The following is a 17,639-nucleotide window of genomic DNA, read 5'->3' as shown; positions in this document are numbered from 1 at the left end:
TTAATCAGCTGTATAATATTGTTATTATGCATTATAACGTTAGTTTAAAAAAGATATGTGTCATTATAATAAGTGTACACAATAGCTTACTATACCAGTAAAAATAATCAAGTTTGATGAACCTCATATGTGATTTAACTTATGACCCTAGATGAAAAAATTATATTTTTCAATTTGTGACACTTCGATTTTAATATTTTAGTATACAATTTATACAGCGATAACTAAATTATCAAATAATATTTAATAGATAGTAAAATAGATTATTACGAAGGCAAAAAATAATACATCTGAAACGCTAACACACCTGCGTATAAGTTAACACTATCGCAAACTGAGNTAACACACCTGCGTATAAGTTAACACTATCGCAAACTGAGAGAAAACAAAAAAAAAATTATATGAAGTACTTTTTTTTTAATCTAAATTACGTAACTGCATTAGTAATGCATTTTCACTATCACTGATTTAGATTGTATACTTTTTTAATTAATTAAATTAACCTTAAATATTAGATGAAAATTCATTTTTGTGCAATAAATTTCGACGAATCAGTACATAATAGACGTTTATTTGATTATTACTTAATTTTTTCTATATATCTTATAAATGCTCTAACTACATTAAAATCAGTAGTTTTAACAATGTTGATGACATGATTTAGAAATTTTTTGGAATTACTCAAACTATAAAATTCAATAGTTGAGGGTTCAATTAGCTTATGTGACGGTCTGGGCAGTATGTCAGGAAGCTCTTTCCCGATTAAAAACATTGGCTTAGATGCAACACAACCAAAATATCTACATGCTTTTTTTAATTTTGCTGTTAAGAATGATATCAGTTTATTTGTATGATATTCTTTGTAGCTAGGAAGTTGTTCTTCGTCAATAGAACCATCATTTTGCTTTGGGATATTGTTCGCATAATTATTCATTAGGTCATGCAACTCTAATATAACAACATCATCTTTAAGACAAAGTGTAGTTGAAAACTCATTAATTAATAAAATCCATTGTGTTATAAAAAATTCAATAAAACAACTTTTTTGATATTGGACGTACAAAAAATGTTTCCAAGTTAGTCGTAACATAATAATTTTAAAAAAATCAAAAACTGATTCAAGATAGAACTTAATGAATTGTAAATTATCCGCTGACCAATTAAGAGTATGAGCAGAGTTAAAAATTTCATTAATTTTTTCTACAATATTTGGCCATTTGACTTGTTCAAGATAAGTGTAAGTCAGTTTTTTTATTACACTGTTAGTTTTTACAAAACTTTTCAAAAATATTTTATTTTTTGTAAATCTTACTGTTTTATTAAATGGTATATATCCAAAATTAATTTCGACAATATGATTAATTTCGTAATAATTACTATTAATTAAAAATATAAGCTGTTCAATGTCNACTATTAATTAAAAATATAAGCTGTTCAATGTCCATATAATTACATTCGTCAAGTTTTTCATCAGTCATACAAAATGCATTATAAACATCACAATTTTCAATTTCTCGTTCTTGAATCAATTTTAATATTACATAGACATGGGTATCTTTAATACTATTGAATAGGATGAGATTATCTTTTGTAATTTCTTCAACATTGTCAGGATTACCAATAGGAGCACTTACAATACTAGTATAAATATTAACTAACCATAGTGCTCCAATTTCAATCGTTTCTATTCCGTACAATGTATTAATTTGTCGTTTAACAACTTCATTATACTTAGATATTTTTTTGGCTGCAGTAGATAGAGTACATTCAGGTTTTTCTAAAAGAATTTGCGAAATTTTCATATGAGTAAGTGCACTAGATAAATAAGTACATTTTATATATTTTGCTCTCGTTATGTTAATCGACTTATTATTCATTAAAACAATTTCCAACGTAGGTACAAATAAAGTTAACAAACAGTTTAATAAATATAGATATAAAATGTTTGTGTTAAAATTTTTATAACACATAGTAGTGTTGAGAAAAAAAAAGTGATTGGTAAATTTATAATTTTATTAAACTTAAACGATTATATAAAATAATTCATTATTAATATTTTCTATAAAAGTAAATCACATTTTTTATTGCTAATTGGCATATATTCATGTTTCAAATATTCACTCTTCTATTATATTATAGTTTTAATATTTGCATTATCTATTTATATTTTAGTTAACTCATCGTTCATTTATTAAACATATTTTTTCATTTATTATATTTTTGATATGAAAATATTTAATGCGTCGTCTAGACATTTTTGCTTGGGGAATGAAAATTTTTGAACCTTACTTTACCTTTACACAACTCAACATATCTCACTATTATTTATCGCGTCTGTNCTCAACATATCTCACTATTATTTATCGCGTCTGTTTTACTGAACATGTCAAATATACCTTCTATGTTCGCAAATAGTTTCATTATTTTAATTTATACTTATAGTATATCTTTATATATTAATTAAATTAATAAACTTAACTTTGATGTGTTAAATGATTGAATTCAGTCAAAAATAAACTATCAGTCTTCTTTTATTTAAAATTTAGTCTGAAAATGTATGTCATTTTTTTTAACTTGTGGTTTTATATTAGATTTAAAAAGATAAAGTTGTGTTATAATTTACGAATTTTTAGCAGTAAAATTGATTAAATTACTAGTTATTGCAAATAGTTGTATAAACATTTTAACCAAGTCAGCTAACCTAACTATATACCATAAGAACTACAGAAGAAAATCTATTATTAATCATTTTATAATAATATTAAAAAACATAAATACCATGCATATCTGTTATTGCTATTCAGGACTTAGACAGTTTAATAGTTTTAATTGGGGTAGGTAAATTTTAACTAAATGTATGATGTAGTAAGTGTGCGAGTTGCGGGTATGAACTGCGTTGAAAGTCTGGAGACCCTCTTCACATTGCTAGTACAATTATTATGATATTATGAGATAAAAATGATTAGGTAAAGGGAAATATTAGTATATAGAAATATGTGTTCTATAATCCTTATCCCCCATAGAAAATATGCTATTTTTCGGTATAAATGAACGTGGAATTGTTGATAAAAACACAATGATTTCAAGAACCATCATCTCTATGAAGAACTCTAGGCTATCGATCATTCAAAGAAGCATTAATATCTTATTCTGCACTAGCAACATGATGATCGATTCCAGCAATTTGAATAATGCTCTTATTACAGGAAATTTTTATAAGTTTGCATCATACCAAAATTAATCAAAGGCTAGAGGTATGGAGATCAGCTTTTGAAGATAAGGGGTTTAAAAAAAGTAGGAGAAATACAAAGTTTATATAGTATGAGTTTGGTAAAGAAGAACACGAGGTAAGTGAAATGAGGAGATCAATGACAATAGGTGAGGATGTTATAGGAGAGGAGTAAAGTTTGAAGTATTTAGGATCAGTTGTGCAAAAGAGCAGTGGTATTAACGAAGATTTAAGAAACAGGATTTATTTACGGTGGTTGAAGTAGAGAGAAGCGTCTGGTGTGATAAAGTAGAGCAGACAATTAATGTAGCAGAGATAAAAATGCTTAGATGAATTATTGGAGTGACTAGAGAAGATAGCATAAGAAACGAATATAAAAGAGGTAATATAGGTATAGCGTCATTCGTAGATAAGAAGATAGAAAATAGACTTAGATGGTTTGGTTATGTTATGAGGAGAGAGGATTCGGAACCTGTAAGAACAGTTATAGAAATAAATGTTTAAGGAAGAAGAGGTAGAGATTGACCAAAAAAGAGATGGAGGGATGTTACTTATTGCGATACGAGGATGGCTGATGTGAGCGTAGATGATTTGGAAGATCGTGTCAAGTTTAGGATAAGGGTGGCCGATCCCAAATAGTTGTGACTAAGGTGAGGAAAAAGAAGAAAAAGAAGGAAAAGAAGAACAATGATGAAATAGTTCATTTCATAAAAGACTTGAATGATATGGTAGTTAGAGATTATATTCTAAAAGGTGGTAGTAATTATATTTGTGAATAGAAGAATTTAGCATGTATCTAAAAAATGCAATAAAATTGCTAACCATTGGTTATATACAATCCTGGTCTGAAGACATACTTCAAATTAATGTGAGTTTTATAAATATTTAAAAAATCTATTTACATAATATAATGAAAATTTTTTTTAGGATAATTATTTAGCAGACGAAAATAATGGGCCTATATTTTTCAACTACTCATTGACTACAAATAATATTTTTGGGTAATGGTCGAAGCCTACTAGTGTTATAAAATTATACATATATTCATTATGTCTTTTAGTTTTATTCTTTATACCTGTTAATTTTTTTAATAATGATCTTATAATCTAATATAAAAATATAGGCTGTTTTTTGTTCAATAATATATCTTTATTTAATAATAATAGCAAAAGTTTTTAATATATAGTATTTTAATACTATAATATTATTAATAACCATAATATATATAAAAATAATGTTACATTATAAGGATAGTACAGTCGAAATGAGTGTCTGAAAATATGTGATCTAACTTTACAAAGACATATACAACAGTATTAGTAGGAAAAGAAATGGAGGTATCTACTTTTATACGTAGGTCGAAATTGGTACTTTATCGTCAATATTGAAAATTTTGATAATGTCAACGTCTTTGGAGCTTCTCGTACATATTACGTACAGCTTACGAATATTCCTTTTTATAACTTCTGGAGAATTATATTATATGTATTAAGGGTGTAGAGTCAGACAAATATGTAAAATCGAAAAAGTCTTTATTGTCTTATAGAGTAGTCTTAGTAGTAATATCCTAAACAGATATGTGTAGCTCGTTAATATCAGAAGGGCTGTATGAAAAAAAATCTCTTCATTGTAAATTTTAAATCCGGGTTGCGCATTTAATATCCAGATGAAATCACTATCGATGTAAAATTAATTTCTAAATAGTATGTCGTACCTGTGAATTGATCACAAATGGCAAGGATAATCATCAACACCAATAGTGTATAGGTATTCACTAGGATGATGATACTAGAATGCTACACAAAATTACACAATTAGTAATAGCAATAGATTAATTGATGATTCATCATATATACGTATAAATACGTATAAACATGGCATAGAACCATTTGGTAAGGGCTAAAATGGTGGCGATTACATAGATACTACGACTGAAAGGATATGTATGTTAATAAAGTACAGCGATCCCATATGGATAGAATAATGTTCTGAATGTAGTAAGAAGTGTAACCACATATTAGCAATGATAATGGAGATGTTATCCGATTAATATAAAGATTACTAAGAATGCCTATTCGCAGATATGTATACAACAAAATATCTTTAGTGTAAAATTTTTATCTTGGCGATTAGTGTGCCTTTATCAATTTTTACATTTACAGGTGAACGACGACTGAAAAATCTTACTTTTGATCGGTGAATCATTTTGTTAATTTTTTTTTAATAATTATCGGCTTCCTAAACTATGTTTAAATAGAACTTTAAAGTTTTTATTAAAATATTCTTCTTTAAATTTTAAGTTTTACGTATAATATTTCCAAATTATCATCGTAAAAAAAATGTATACTTTTGAATTTTTCACAAAATTATCTGTCTATTAATAGTAATTTCATAATCATGAGATTGAATAAAAATTCTTAATGATCTTAGTTATTTGGGACCTATAGGCCTGGACGTATATGGTTGCTGACAGTGAATAGTCCCCCCAAGACATTCATATCACGTGAAGTGGTTGTTAACTTGCCGCAGAAAAGTTAGCTGAAAAGTAAAGTGACCGTTAGGATACTCTATGACACAAGGTACACCTTATAGTATTTAGTTTTATCACAGTATCGAGCTCTGCTGTGATGGACCCGTATTTATTGACAGCTCATGGGAGCAACATGAATAAAAACATTAAAAAACCACAAAACAATATTTACGTACAATTACGTAAATTGACGGCTTTTCACACAAGAATCGTTGAAATTGAAAACCCCAATGTGAACAGCGGGAATTTTAGTGAACCATCTACTGGCAAAGATGCGATAACAGTAGATACAGATCAGGAGTCGCAAGACTACTGGGAGTAATTGTTGAAACGTTTAAATTTAAACGTCTTAAATTTAAGCCTAACAAACCATGCAGGGGTCAATATTAGAATATTATATAATTCACGCAGATAAATCTACATCAAAGTAAAAGGGCCAGAAATATATTGCTAAGAACTCTATAGCTAAGAGAAATCAATACCCTTACAAATAGCACTTGTTTAGGAACCATAGCTACATGGTAATCAGATAAGATGTCATTGATTTTACAGTTTGCTCATAGAGATTAATTCAGATAATAGAAGGGTAAAAAGTGTTCTTTGAAACTTCTATTTTGCTCATAAGCACATTTACTTCACTTTGAAAATAAACAAAGTTGAAATGAAGTAGTATAGGAACCCTAAAAGTATAAACTGGGCCAACTACAGGGCAGATCTTTCACATATAAAATCTACAGTTTAGATTAGAACAAAGCACCAAAAATATCGTAAATGACACTCAGAATTGCATTAATTTGGCATACAAGAAAATATCTTTGTTAATATCCCCCATTTAAAACAATGTTGATCTAAGTTTTACGGGCTTATTACTGCTTTTTTCATTTTAATGTCAGTACCAAATAAATGTATGAATTCCCGCCTAAAGGAAATATTTGTATACACCGAATAAAATATCGTCTATATTAGAAAACGAGTAATTACTACTTTTACTTTCGTTCTATGAAGAGGTAATTCAAATGTTATAATATATCTGCCAGTCAAAAATGGGGAACCCACTATAGTGAAATGCATAAATGCATTTATGCATGACACATAAATAGCTGTAGTTAGGTTTCGCATATACCCACTTCTTATGTGTAAGCCACTGCCATACACCTACATATAAATTTAATCTTAACACTCATATCTGTGATACTTACTGTATTAGCAAAGAGAGAGTGGATCCCTCCCATTTATGACTATAGTCTTAACCTCCTAGCAGGCTATGGAAAGGGGAAATATGCATTTCGTCGCGATCTATACCAATCCAACCATATACACCACCCATTTATCTAAGGAGAGGGAACGGCCTTAGCCGTTATACGGTGAGCTCAGCGCATAAATTATTTACCTAATAATTAATAAGATATTTAACTTTTCAAAACAATTGCAAAGTTAAATAGTCTGAATTAATCAACTATAAAATTTAATAAACAAAAAAAATGTACCTTCTATGTTTTTCCACTTAATAATTTATAATATAATTTAAAAAAAAAATCCCAAAGTCCACTCTTTTAAATAATTATTTATAAATATTATATTAAGTACAATTTATATATACAATATGTAATCTATTAAGTACTTAGGAGATGTTAGATCGAATCTATTATTATTCATTATATTTTCGTCAGGGTGATTTTGATGCTTCATGAAAATTTTGTTTCTATTTTCATTATCATCAGCATTACTTATTTCCTTGGAATCGCCGATTTGAATTGCAGCATTACTGCCGAGCTCATATAGTTTTGTGTAAATATCTTTAGTTTCACAAAGAATATCTAAAAATAAATGATGATGTCATTTTTATTTGATATGATACACTTTAAAAGTATGTAGAATGCAAATATTCCGATATTTTTAAGTGTAAAATATCAAAACTAATTAATTTATGTTGCAGTTTAAATAAAACCTATCACTACAATAATTATTAGTAATGAAATTATCAAGAAAGTATTAACATATTATTTTTTTAGTAAGCATTGATTTCAATATTTAATTTTTATTTTGATAAATGGTAATTATTATAAACTCTATAAACCTAATAATAAGAAACATAAAAATGATTTAAAATTAAACTTTTAAAGAAAATACAAAAATATTAAATAGTAATAAGCATCGCATAGCTGGAGCTCCGCTCCAGACCTGGTTGGGCTTACCAAGTTGGGTCTTTGGGCTATCCTCATGAGTAGACAACTGATTCCGTTAAGAGTACCTAGTTATGACAGGTACGATAAATGTTTTGCAGGAAAAATATTTCATCAGAATGAGTGTAACAAAAACGTTTAATTATTAAAATCAGGATAATTCAAAAAGAGAAAAGTAAACTGTATTGGGTTTTAAGGTTAACATTTGTTAATGAGATATTTCCCTTGGGCGTATTCAGAATTTATTTTAAGAGGATATTGAATTTTGTTTACACTAGTATTACATGCTATAGAATTTTTTTTGTTTAAAATCAAAGTGATGATCAAAAAATGGTCTATATTTCTAGGAAGTTACCTAAAAAAATATTGATAGCGCTGGTTCAAGAGGGAAATCGCCCATATCTCCCTTAAATACACCCCAAGTATACACTTTTTTTGTTATATCCCAGAAATGTCTTTGAGCAAATCTGGTGAAAATTTTAAACCTTAAGTTGTAAAACGCTGGCGTCAGCGAGGATTTTTTCGAAAACGGTTGAAATTTTAAAACACTAACGGGCGAGCGGCAAAAATTTTCTGACTTTCGCTAATAATTTTTCCGGAGTCTCGAGACTGAGTACTTTGGTTGAAAATTTTTTTTGAAAATCCGAACACGCTAAGTAATTATCCCTGGGAATCGTTTTGTTCGTTGTTTTATTATATAATAATGTTAAATTTTGAGATATTTCTTAAACTTCTCATATTTTATGAATTTCTCATAAATTTTTCAAAAATGTCTGGTAAATTAAATTTTCAGAAAAATTCAACGCAATTATATAATATTATAAAATATAATAAATAATTATACCTACCTATTATATATTTATTAAAAATATACGTGTTGTCATAATACAACTTGCAATGAATATAAGATTTTTTGATGACTTTAAAGAATTCAACATGTTTTTTTAATTCTGCTACAAATTCTTCTGTTTCTTCCAGATTCACAACCAATGCGTTCAAGAAATGGTCAATAATATCATTTGTAAAAATCTCAGTTAGAATATTAACTTTTAATCTGTTATGATATAAAAATGATTTAATTGAATTCTGCAAATCAGTGCACGAATAAAATAGATCTTTATTCCTTTTATGAATAAAGTGGTTAAAGCAGTTAGACAATTTATTTAAAAATATTAAAAAAAGTTGTTTTGGTTTGTAGCCAAAAAGATTTAAATCGACAAAATGTTGAAAACAATCAAGTATTCTTTTACCGATTGAAATGATATTTTCATAGTATTTTGTATATTCTTGTTCGTTACTCATAAAGTTATATTTGTATACTAATTTTCTAAGAATTATAACAAAGAGTCTTACTATTAAAGCTATGGGACGAAACGTTGCAGTAAGTATTAGCGTAAGAAATATATCTAGTTCTTTTCTATAAAAAGTATATTTGACGTATCTAAATATGTCAAAAAGTGTCAATTGAATTTTATTAGGACATTTCATAGTGAGAGGTGCAAATCGAATCATATCTAAAACATTTTTATTCCGTCCGTTTATTATTATTGGATATTGTTTATCTTGAAAACTAATTATTAAATCTTTTTCGGCAATTTTGAGATTTTTCATCATAAAGTCATAAAATATTAAATTTGTCGGTAAGAATTCCCAGTATTGAGACCGTTTAATAGCTTTATTAAAAACTTTATACACTTTACTGTATTTTAAATTTTTTACATTATCATCTTTGCCGTTTTGTTCTTTATCTGTTTGTAATAATCGGTTTTTAAGTTTATTTGAAACATATTGAAATTTTTCTAAAGTATATTCTCTTGAATCGTTGTAATCAGGACAATAAATAAATACTTCGTCATATATCACATTATCGCAATATTTCAATAACCTCTTCTCAAACTGTTTTAAAAAAAAATTATGGAACATTAAGTAACCTTTAAGAACACTTGAAGTTTGATTTGACATATCAAATATTCCCTTATCATTTTTAGCATAGAAATCTACATACTTAGAAACATTATTTAAGTATAAATTAACTGATGTCAATTCATTCGAATACATAGTTTTATTAGTGTCCCTTAAAACATCTAACATTACTAGTACAATGTCACCATGAGTTTTTATTGTGTCGCCATATGTGTTCAAATTAAGCACATTATAGTTTTCTACGTTTTCAATAATTTCTGTTAAATATCGATTATTATGATTAAAAAAATTTAGCATATATTTGATGAAATTACAGTGAAAATCATTATAGATTGATCCAAACGTTAAATTAATGTGCAGTAAAGATAACATTTTTATTATAATCATATTTGGTCTTTTTAACGTAAAAAACTTAAATATAAAACTGTTTTATGTAATTTTCTGTACATTTACAAGCTATTATATAGTTCATTTAATAATTTTTCATACTTAACTATTTACCATATTTTATATAGAGTTATATTTATGATGTTATTTGTTTAAGTGTTTAGAATTCCTGCATAAATATATAATAAGGCAATCTTTTTTAGTATTTATTAGTAAATTTATAATAATTTGTATATTTGTATTATGAAATGTCTTAAAGATTGAAAATTAAACATTTTTTCAATTTGATGTTGATTTACATAGTAAAAAAGAAACAAAACCCAGACTTTCTTTATTTCTGAACGTATTTATTTATTGTTTCTCTTCGAAAAATATAATACCTCTTTCATTTGATATACTTTTTATTTAAATCGGACAATTTTCCCTTATACAGGGGGCGTTCAAAATTTGAAATNATTTAAATCGGACAATTTTCCCTTATATAGGGGGCGTTCAAAATTTGAAACATACGTATAAAAATTAGAACTATTTCAACTTATCTTCTAATGTTCGGTAAATACTGCGTCCTTTAAACAAATGTCAAATTAAAGCTTATATTACGCAATATAAATAAAAAAAAAAAATTTGTCCGGACACTGTATCTTCTATGTGCAAAGAGCTGTCGAATTTCAACAAAAAATGTAATATTTGTGAAAAAAATCATATCGTGATGTTTTTTGTACTTAAAACTTCCATAACTTAAAGAAATATCAATAAATCAAAATAATATTTTAGCTGTGATACAAAGCTGAGAAGGTATTAATTTTACTATGATGTGTTTATATTTTTGTGTCTGTCACTACTTTTTCTCATCTCTCGCTTGACCGATTTTTTTCAACGATACTTAAAACGATATTTATTCATAAATTATATTTTTAAATCTAAAAACTACTAATCATGATATAACTAAGGATATAGGAATTGATGTAGCTTTTGTAATTACCCACCAATTTCTTAGAAGTAAAAACTATCTACATATTTGCATTGAAGTGTTTCTTATGATAGTGATTTAATCACTAAAGATATCATCTATACTTGATCAACTATGTTACATCCACACTGTGATGCGACCCCACTGTGACATCGTATTTTTTAATGGTTATAAAAATAAGGTGTGATAAATTTGAGTCCGAAATGTTAAACTCAACACGTTGAAGTAAAGTAAAATAGCTATATCAGCTATTTTTCACAAAAGAAGCTGATCTTTTCTCCATAACATTTTTGGTACTTAATTTGATAGATACGGTTGTTAAACCTATAAATTAAAAATTTTGTTGGGATTTTAAAAATATAATTTTTTTTATGTTTTATAATCAAATACTATAATTAATTTTATAAATAGAAAAAATATTTAATATTCACAAAATGTCGTATCCTTTAAAAAAAAAAATTGTTTGTTTATTAAATTTTTAATGAATAAAACATTTACATTTTATGCATTTTGGCTGAATGATTTATAATGTAATATAATAAAAAAATTCTAAACTCAACCCTTCTGAATATTTTTTGATAAATATTATATTAAGTACAATTTAGAATAACAATATGTAATGCTTGAGGATATATCCATGTTTTCAGTTTGTTTCTGACGTTTCGGACTCATTGCAGAGTCCATCTTAAGAACCGTCTTCAAACCAAACACAGTTGCAGGATCACTACTCCGAAACCTGAAAGATAAACTGCCAGAGATGCAAACATCAGAAGTATATGAATTACCGTGTTCATGTGGTAAATCTTACATTGGACAAACAGGAAGAGCTATTGCGACAAGAATTAAAGAACATGAAAAAGACGTGGAGTACCAAAGAACAGAAAAATCTGCAGTAGCTGAACGTGCCAAAAACAGAGGATATGACATACAATTCGATAAAGTAAAAATACTAAACAAAGAAATTCATTTTGGAAAACGGATGTACAAGGAAGCATTAGAAATCGAAAAATGTCCGGAAAATTTCAACCGAGAAGATGGATGGAAAATCAACAAAACTTGGTTACCTATCATACACTAGACAAAAAGGAATTCAACCAACAACGCCGAAATAATTCAATATATGAAGAGGCTACAATCAGCATAACAAATAATTGCCGGTGTAGGAAAGGAAGACAGAAATGTCAAGAATGTCGTAAACAACGTTAGTCAAAAATCGAAATGTTGTCAATAACGTTAGTCAAAAACCCTGATACGGCAAACAACGTTAGTCAAAAACCAGATGTTATCAATTTTATAAAAACAGACTGTTATCAAGATAAGCCGCCAGTATAGTTGCAGCCACCGACTAGCAATCATCACTCTGAAGATGGACTCTGCAATGAGTCAGAAACCAACTGAAAACATGGATATATGCTCAAGGATTTCAAGCAACAAGACAATCCATGAAAGCTTTAACACATTCATAACAATATGTAATCTGTTATGTACTTAACAGAGGGATAATTACAGTTTATATAGCATCTATAATTAGTCTTTATATTCTTGTTAGGGTGATTTTGATGTTCCATAATATTTTTTTTTTTTCATTATCATCAGCATTACTTTTTTCCTTGACATTACCGATTTGAGTGGCAGCATCATCGTTGAGTTTATATAATTTTGTGTAAATATCTTTAGTTTTACACAGCATATCTAAAAATAAATAATAAAAATAAAATAAAATAAATTTATATTTATTTAACAAATTTTTAAACGGTAACATAAGGTATAAAAAAAATAAAATATGTATTCAAATGCACTTTTTGATGTTGAAGACGATTGTGTAAATAAATTTTGTGTACCATAATTTTTTAGCTATTAAAGTATTGCCGACGTAAATTAAAGATAAGTAGACAAAACATTCAAGATCTGATTAATTTTGAACAATTATTTATAAAAATGTTAATAATTTTTTTAAATATTACTAAACTATCTAAATAAACACCACAAGAAAAAAGAGGGATTCCAAGATTATATTGTTTTGTGTTGAAATACTACTCAAAATTTTAGTGTTATGCAACGGAAGCACATCAAAAATAATTTATTAAAATTTTTGTTTTTCGAAATTTTAATTTACTATCAACATTCTTAACCAGCTAATAATATTATTTATCACTCAATTGGTTTTTATTTTTAAGTTTTGTTGAACAATAGCAATGATGTTTATATCATTGGTTATAAAACTATCCTACGAATGAGGTTTCAGTATCAAACTATTAGAATATATATTGAATTTTTTTTTTTTTTAACTATCAAATGGCTTTATTATTCAAACGATAGAATTATCTTTATAAATATATTTTACAATAATTGTACATGAAAAAGTTTTCTAACAGTTAATAAATAATATACGTGTGTGGAGTAACACCTCCAGTGAGGTGACTCCTTAACCTAATTTAAAAACTAATTTATAAACTAAGTCATATGGTTTATGACGTTTAAGGCGTTTGATGTCTTTGGAGTTGTCCAAAAGTTGAATGGATGTTTTACTTTGCTTATATTAAAATTTTTATGTTCAAAAAATAAATTTGTCCCGATAACTTTTTTCTATAAGAAAATGACCATTGAATTGAACAAAAAAAAAGAAATCTTTATATAAACATCTCTGTTTAACATGTGAATATTTAATATTTTGATATTTCAAACTGCCACAACTTTATGAAAAATGAACAAATCAAAATAATTTTTTTTATTGAATCCTTAAGCATTTATCTTTATTTGATTTAATTTTTTGAAAATCTGTTACTTAACCGGTTCACAGGGGAGGATTTAAAATAGTAATTTTTGAATAAAAATATAACTTTTTCAACATAAATTTTGAAAATGCTCCAGAAATAATGACACTTTTATATACATCTTAAATAAAAGCTTTTTTGATTAGTCAATGACAATTTTAGAATAAGTATTCAATGAATTAATAACATTTTAATACATAGCGTGGGAATTTAGTGACGGTGAGGGTAGTTTATATTGGTTGGTAATTATATACTGCCAGATATCAATCAATACTTATCTAAAAAAAAAAATTCCTCAACTCTACTACGATGAATCCTAAATAAACTATTTAAAATTAGATATAGTCGTTTAAACTCGCATTGATGTATTGCCAATTTTATTGTTCAGTGTTTTCATAAATGTATACCGACTTCTTATAGGGAATAACANTACTTATCTAAAAAAAAAAATTCCTCAACTCTACTACGATGAATCCTAAATAAACTATTTAAAATTAGATATAGTCGTTTAAATTTGCATTGATGTATTGCCAATTTTATTGTTCAGTGTTTTCATAAATGTATACCGACTTCTTATAGGGAATAACAAGTTGATAAAATAAAAAAAAATAATGAACATTCATTTTCTATTTAATAATCTAGTTATTATAGCATGAATATCTATACAAAATCGTTTATTATACAAAGAAGTTCATGATATATTTTTTCTTATTGCTTGGTCGAAAAATTACAGGAATATTAATTAAAATTATACACTTGTGAGTATATTATCATAAGATTTTCACTGTCCCTTCCATGGTTAATAGTTTTGACGTTATTTGTTATGTAAAAGTGTACGACTATGATAAAATAATTTTTCAAAAATATCATAAAATTTTAAGTACAGTTACACATCTTTACTCGTATAGGATATTTCTTATCCAAATAAAAAAACTGTTATTTCGAATGACGTTATGATAACTATTTATAAAGTCATCTAGTTAGTATAAAGATACTATTATTTTTATTTAGATAATAATCTACATTTTCCCAATACTGCTTCTTGTATAGGTAAATGGAGACTTTAATGTAATTTGTCGAACTAAAAGCAGTCCAGCCCTATCGAATACACGTCTCACTGGACTGAACAAGTATTTGATTTGTCATTGTTTTTATGTACTCCATGTATATCGATTAATAACGTTTCAACTAACATTCCGAGAAAGAAAAATAGAAGCAATCTACGTGTAAATAATATAATTTATTAATAAAATATAAAAAATATTTAAAAAGGATGCATTGAAGAGGAAGACTCAACTAAGTAGATATATTAGGATTCAAAAAAACGTCGTTTTTAATCATATTTCTTTACCGGCGCAATATTTTTACGCGCGTCGAATAAGGTTCGTCGGTGAAGCCCCCGAGGATGTCAAAAATAATACCGTATGTATCGAATAAATAGTATTTACTGCATTACACAGTGTGTACCTTATTTATAATAAAGTCCAGCGTTGTATACACGCGCAATTGCGTGATCACTGTGCCCTTGAGGGCTTACGGGTTTCCAAAATCCCATAATATTTTCTTCATACATCAGCCGACGTCGGGTGAAATTATACGAGCGTCCATATCGGTACGAAATTTTCAAAGTGAGAAATAAATCGATTTTATGTGTTCGGCTGGACAATAAAATACTTGGGCAAACCGGTCCGCTGACACGTTAAACGTTCGGCTCCCTCCAGCCATGCACTTAGGGTTTCTTCGTTTACCTATACTTATGTTTAAACATTCAACGGTCTTCAACGTTCGACAGAGAAACATAGTACGCACTAGGCAACGGAATGAGCTGTATGGCCACGGAAATAATAATAACTACAACACATCGCATAAACCCTCATTCGATTCTTTGTTTTTATTATTATTATTTTTTCGTCGCCCGTCTTTGTCCTCAGTAAATTGATTGTCTATATACATTGTGCTATCTACAGATTTATACATTATAATGTTATGCTCTTTACATATGAATAATAGACGAGAAATACCAATTACCTTCGACGACCCCGGGGCCATGGGGCATATACCGTACCCGAAATACAAGAATCCCACACACGCCATCTGAAACAATATTCAAATTCGCCGTTAAAGGTGTTAAGGTCTGACGTTCTATCCAAATGCGTTGGATGTTTCTTAACAGATCACGCTGATAATTTATTCACTCGTTTTATTGATTTATTTTATCTTATTTAAAATTTCCCGAGTACCCTTAAATTACAATGGGTATATGGATGTGTCCGTCACACAAATTTTGGTTTAACTCTTCTAAGATTGATCTAATAGTCGATTGTAATTTTACTAGTATTTTAATCATTTTAAAATTGGTAAAATTTTTATAGCAGCCAATATTTTAAGTAATAAAATAAAAAAATACACTTCACTACAAAGAGATTCTACACAAAAATCTTTGTTACTAGATACTTAAACGAACGTTAATGGAGCTAAGTGTGTATAAGTTAAAATTGTAGAACATTGAATAATTAAAAAAATCATGAAATTAATATATGGATTTTTATTATTCTTTCTTAGAAAAAAAAGTACCTTGCAATTTAGGTAATAAACCTGCTGATTCTATAAGATAGATCGTGTAAAACGGACAGCGGCAACATAAAAATGTTGTCAAGAAGAAACGTAAGATTGAAGACTTATTATAATAAAATATTGTTTTACTACTCCCGAGAAATATTAAAAGCGAAACTAATGTTAATAGTAATATATTTTTGGAGATAATAATTTTATAGTTGTCGTTTTTGTCATATCGTGCGTTACAGACTTAAGCTGTTAAACTTTAACAGGTTATCGTTAGCCGCCATATTCATAATTTATGATTAATGATTACAATTTGTTTGACTTATGGATGTCAATGATCATAAAACTGTTCCAAGGTTACTAAGTTTGAATTATTTGTTCGACGTAAAATTAATATATTGTAGAAAATACTTCGTTATATGTATAAGTTTTTGCCTTAGGCTGTAGAGTACCATATAATATTAAACGGAAAGTGTCTTTATAAATATTCATTATCCCTTTACATTTTTTGAGTAATGATATTCTTGTCATTATTGTTTGATTTCAGAACACCAGAAATACTGTGCTAAGTGTTTTAAATAAATTATAACAGAGATATTATTGATTTTTATGAAAATAAAGATTGAATTTCCTAATTAAATGAACTACGTATTCAAAAAACTTAAAAGATATGGTATACATTGTATTGAATTTCTTTCATTGTACCTTTTACTTCTAAAAAACTCGGAATGTAATAATACAGTTCAATGTAATGGAAAAAATAGTAAAAGCCATGTAATAATTAGTACTCGAGCACACAAATTACATATTTCAAAATTTTAAACTTATTCATTCGGAAACTTCATCTCAATGGTACACATCATGTGTTCTGAGTTTGAATTATTTTAAATAATTCAAAAGCAGGTGAATAGATTAAACGATCGAAACCGTCATTCGATTTGATACAAAAACCAATTAGAACTCGACTTTGATGCTTCTAAAATGTAAATTAGAGGACTATCGGGTAACATATGCCGTACTGCCTTAAAAATCAAACTCATATTTTGATATGCTTGGACTTATACTGATCTACATTATGTAT

At 27.5% G+C, this 17,639-nt stretch overlaps 1 protein-coding gene and 1 long non-coding RNA gene across 3 annotated transcripts in view; both read right to left on the bottom strand.

Moving 5' to 3' along the window:
• Positions 1 to 5,829: 5,829 nt before the first annotated feature.
• On the bottom strand, positions 5,830 to 10,284 carry LOC126902514 (uncharacterized). Its single transcript, XM_050679878.1, has 2 exons — positions 8,791 to 10,284; positions 5,830 to 7,576 (listed from the first exon to the last, which is right to left on the bottom strand). The coding sequence occupies exons 1-2, from the start codon at positions 10,250 to 10,252 to the stop codon at positions 7,350 to 7,352; spliced, it is 1,689 nt and encodes a 562-aa protein (XP_050535835.1). The 5' UTR covers positions 10,253 to 10,284; the 3' UTR covers positions 5,830 to 7,349.
• A 1,405-nt stretch (positions 10,285 to 11,689) lies between these two features.
• LOC126902550 (uncharacterized) overlaps positions 11,690 to 17,639 on the bottom strand; it is a 63,815-nt gene continuing 57,865 nt past the window's right edge. For both annotated transcript variants that reach the window (XR_007703249.1, XR_007703248.1), the window contains exon 3: positions 11,690 to 12,914. This is a non-coding gene — a long non-coding RNA (uncharacterized LOC126902550). The remainder of the gene's footprint in view (positions 12,915 to 17,639) is intronic.

Source organism: Daktulosphaira vitifoliae, unplaced genomic scaffold (assembly GCF_025091365.1).
Source record: "Daktulosphaira vitifoliae isolate Bord-2020 unplaced genomic scaffold, ASM2509136v1 Scaffold_3, whole genome shotgun sequence".
NCBI classification, from domain to species: Eukaryota; Metazoa; Arthropoda; class Insecta; order Hemiptera; family Phylloxeridae; genus Daktulosphaira; species Daktulosphaira vitifoliae.
This window is presented reverse-complemented; position numbering and strand designations above follow the sequence as displayed.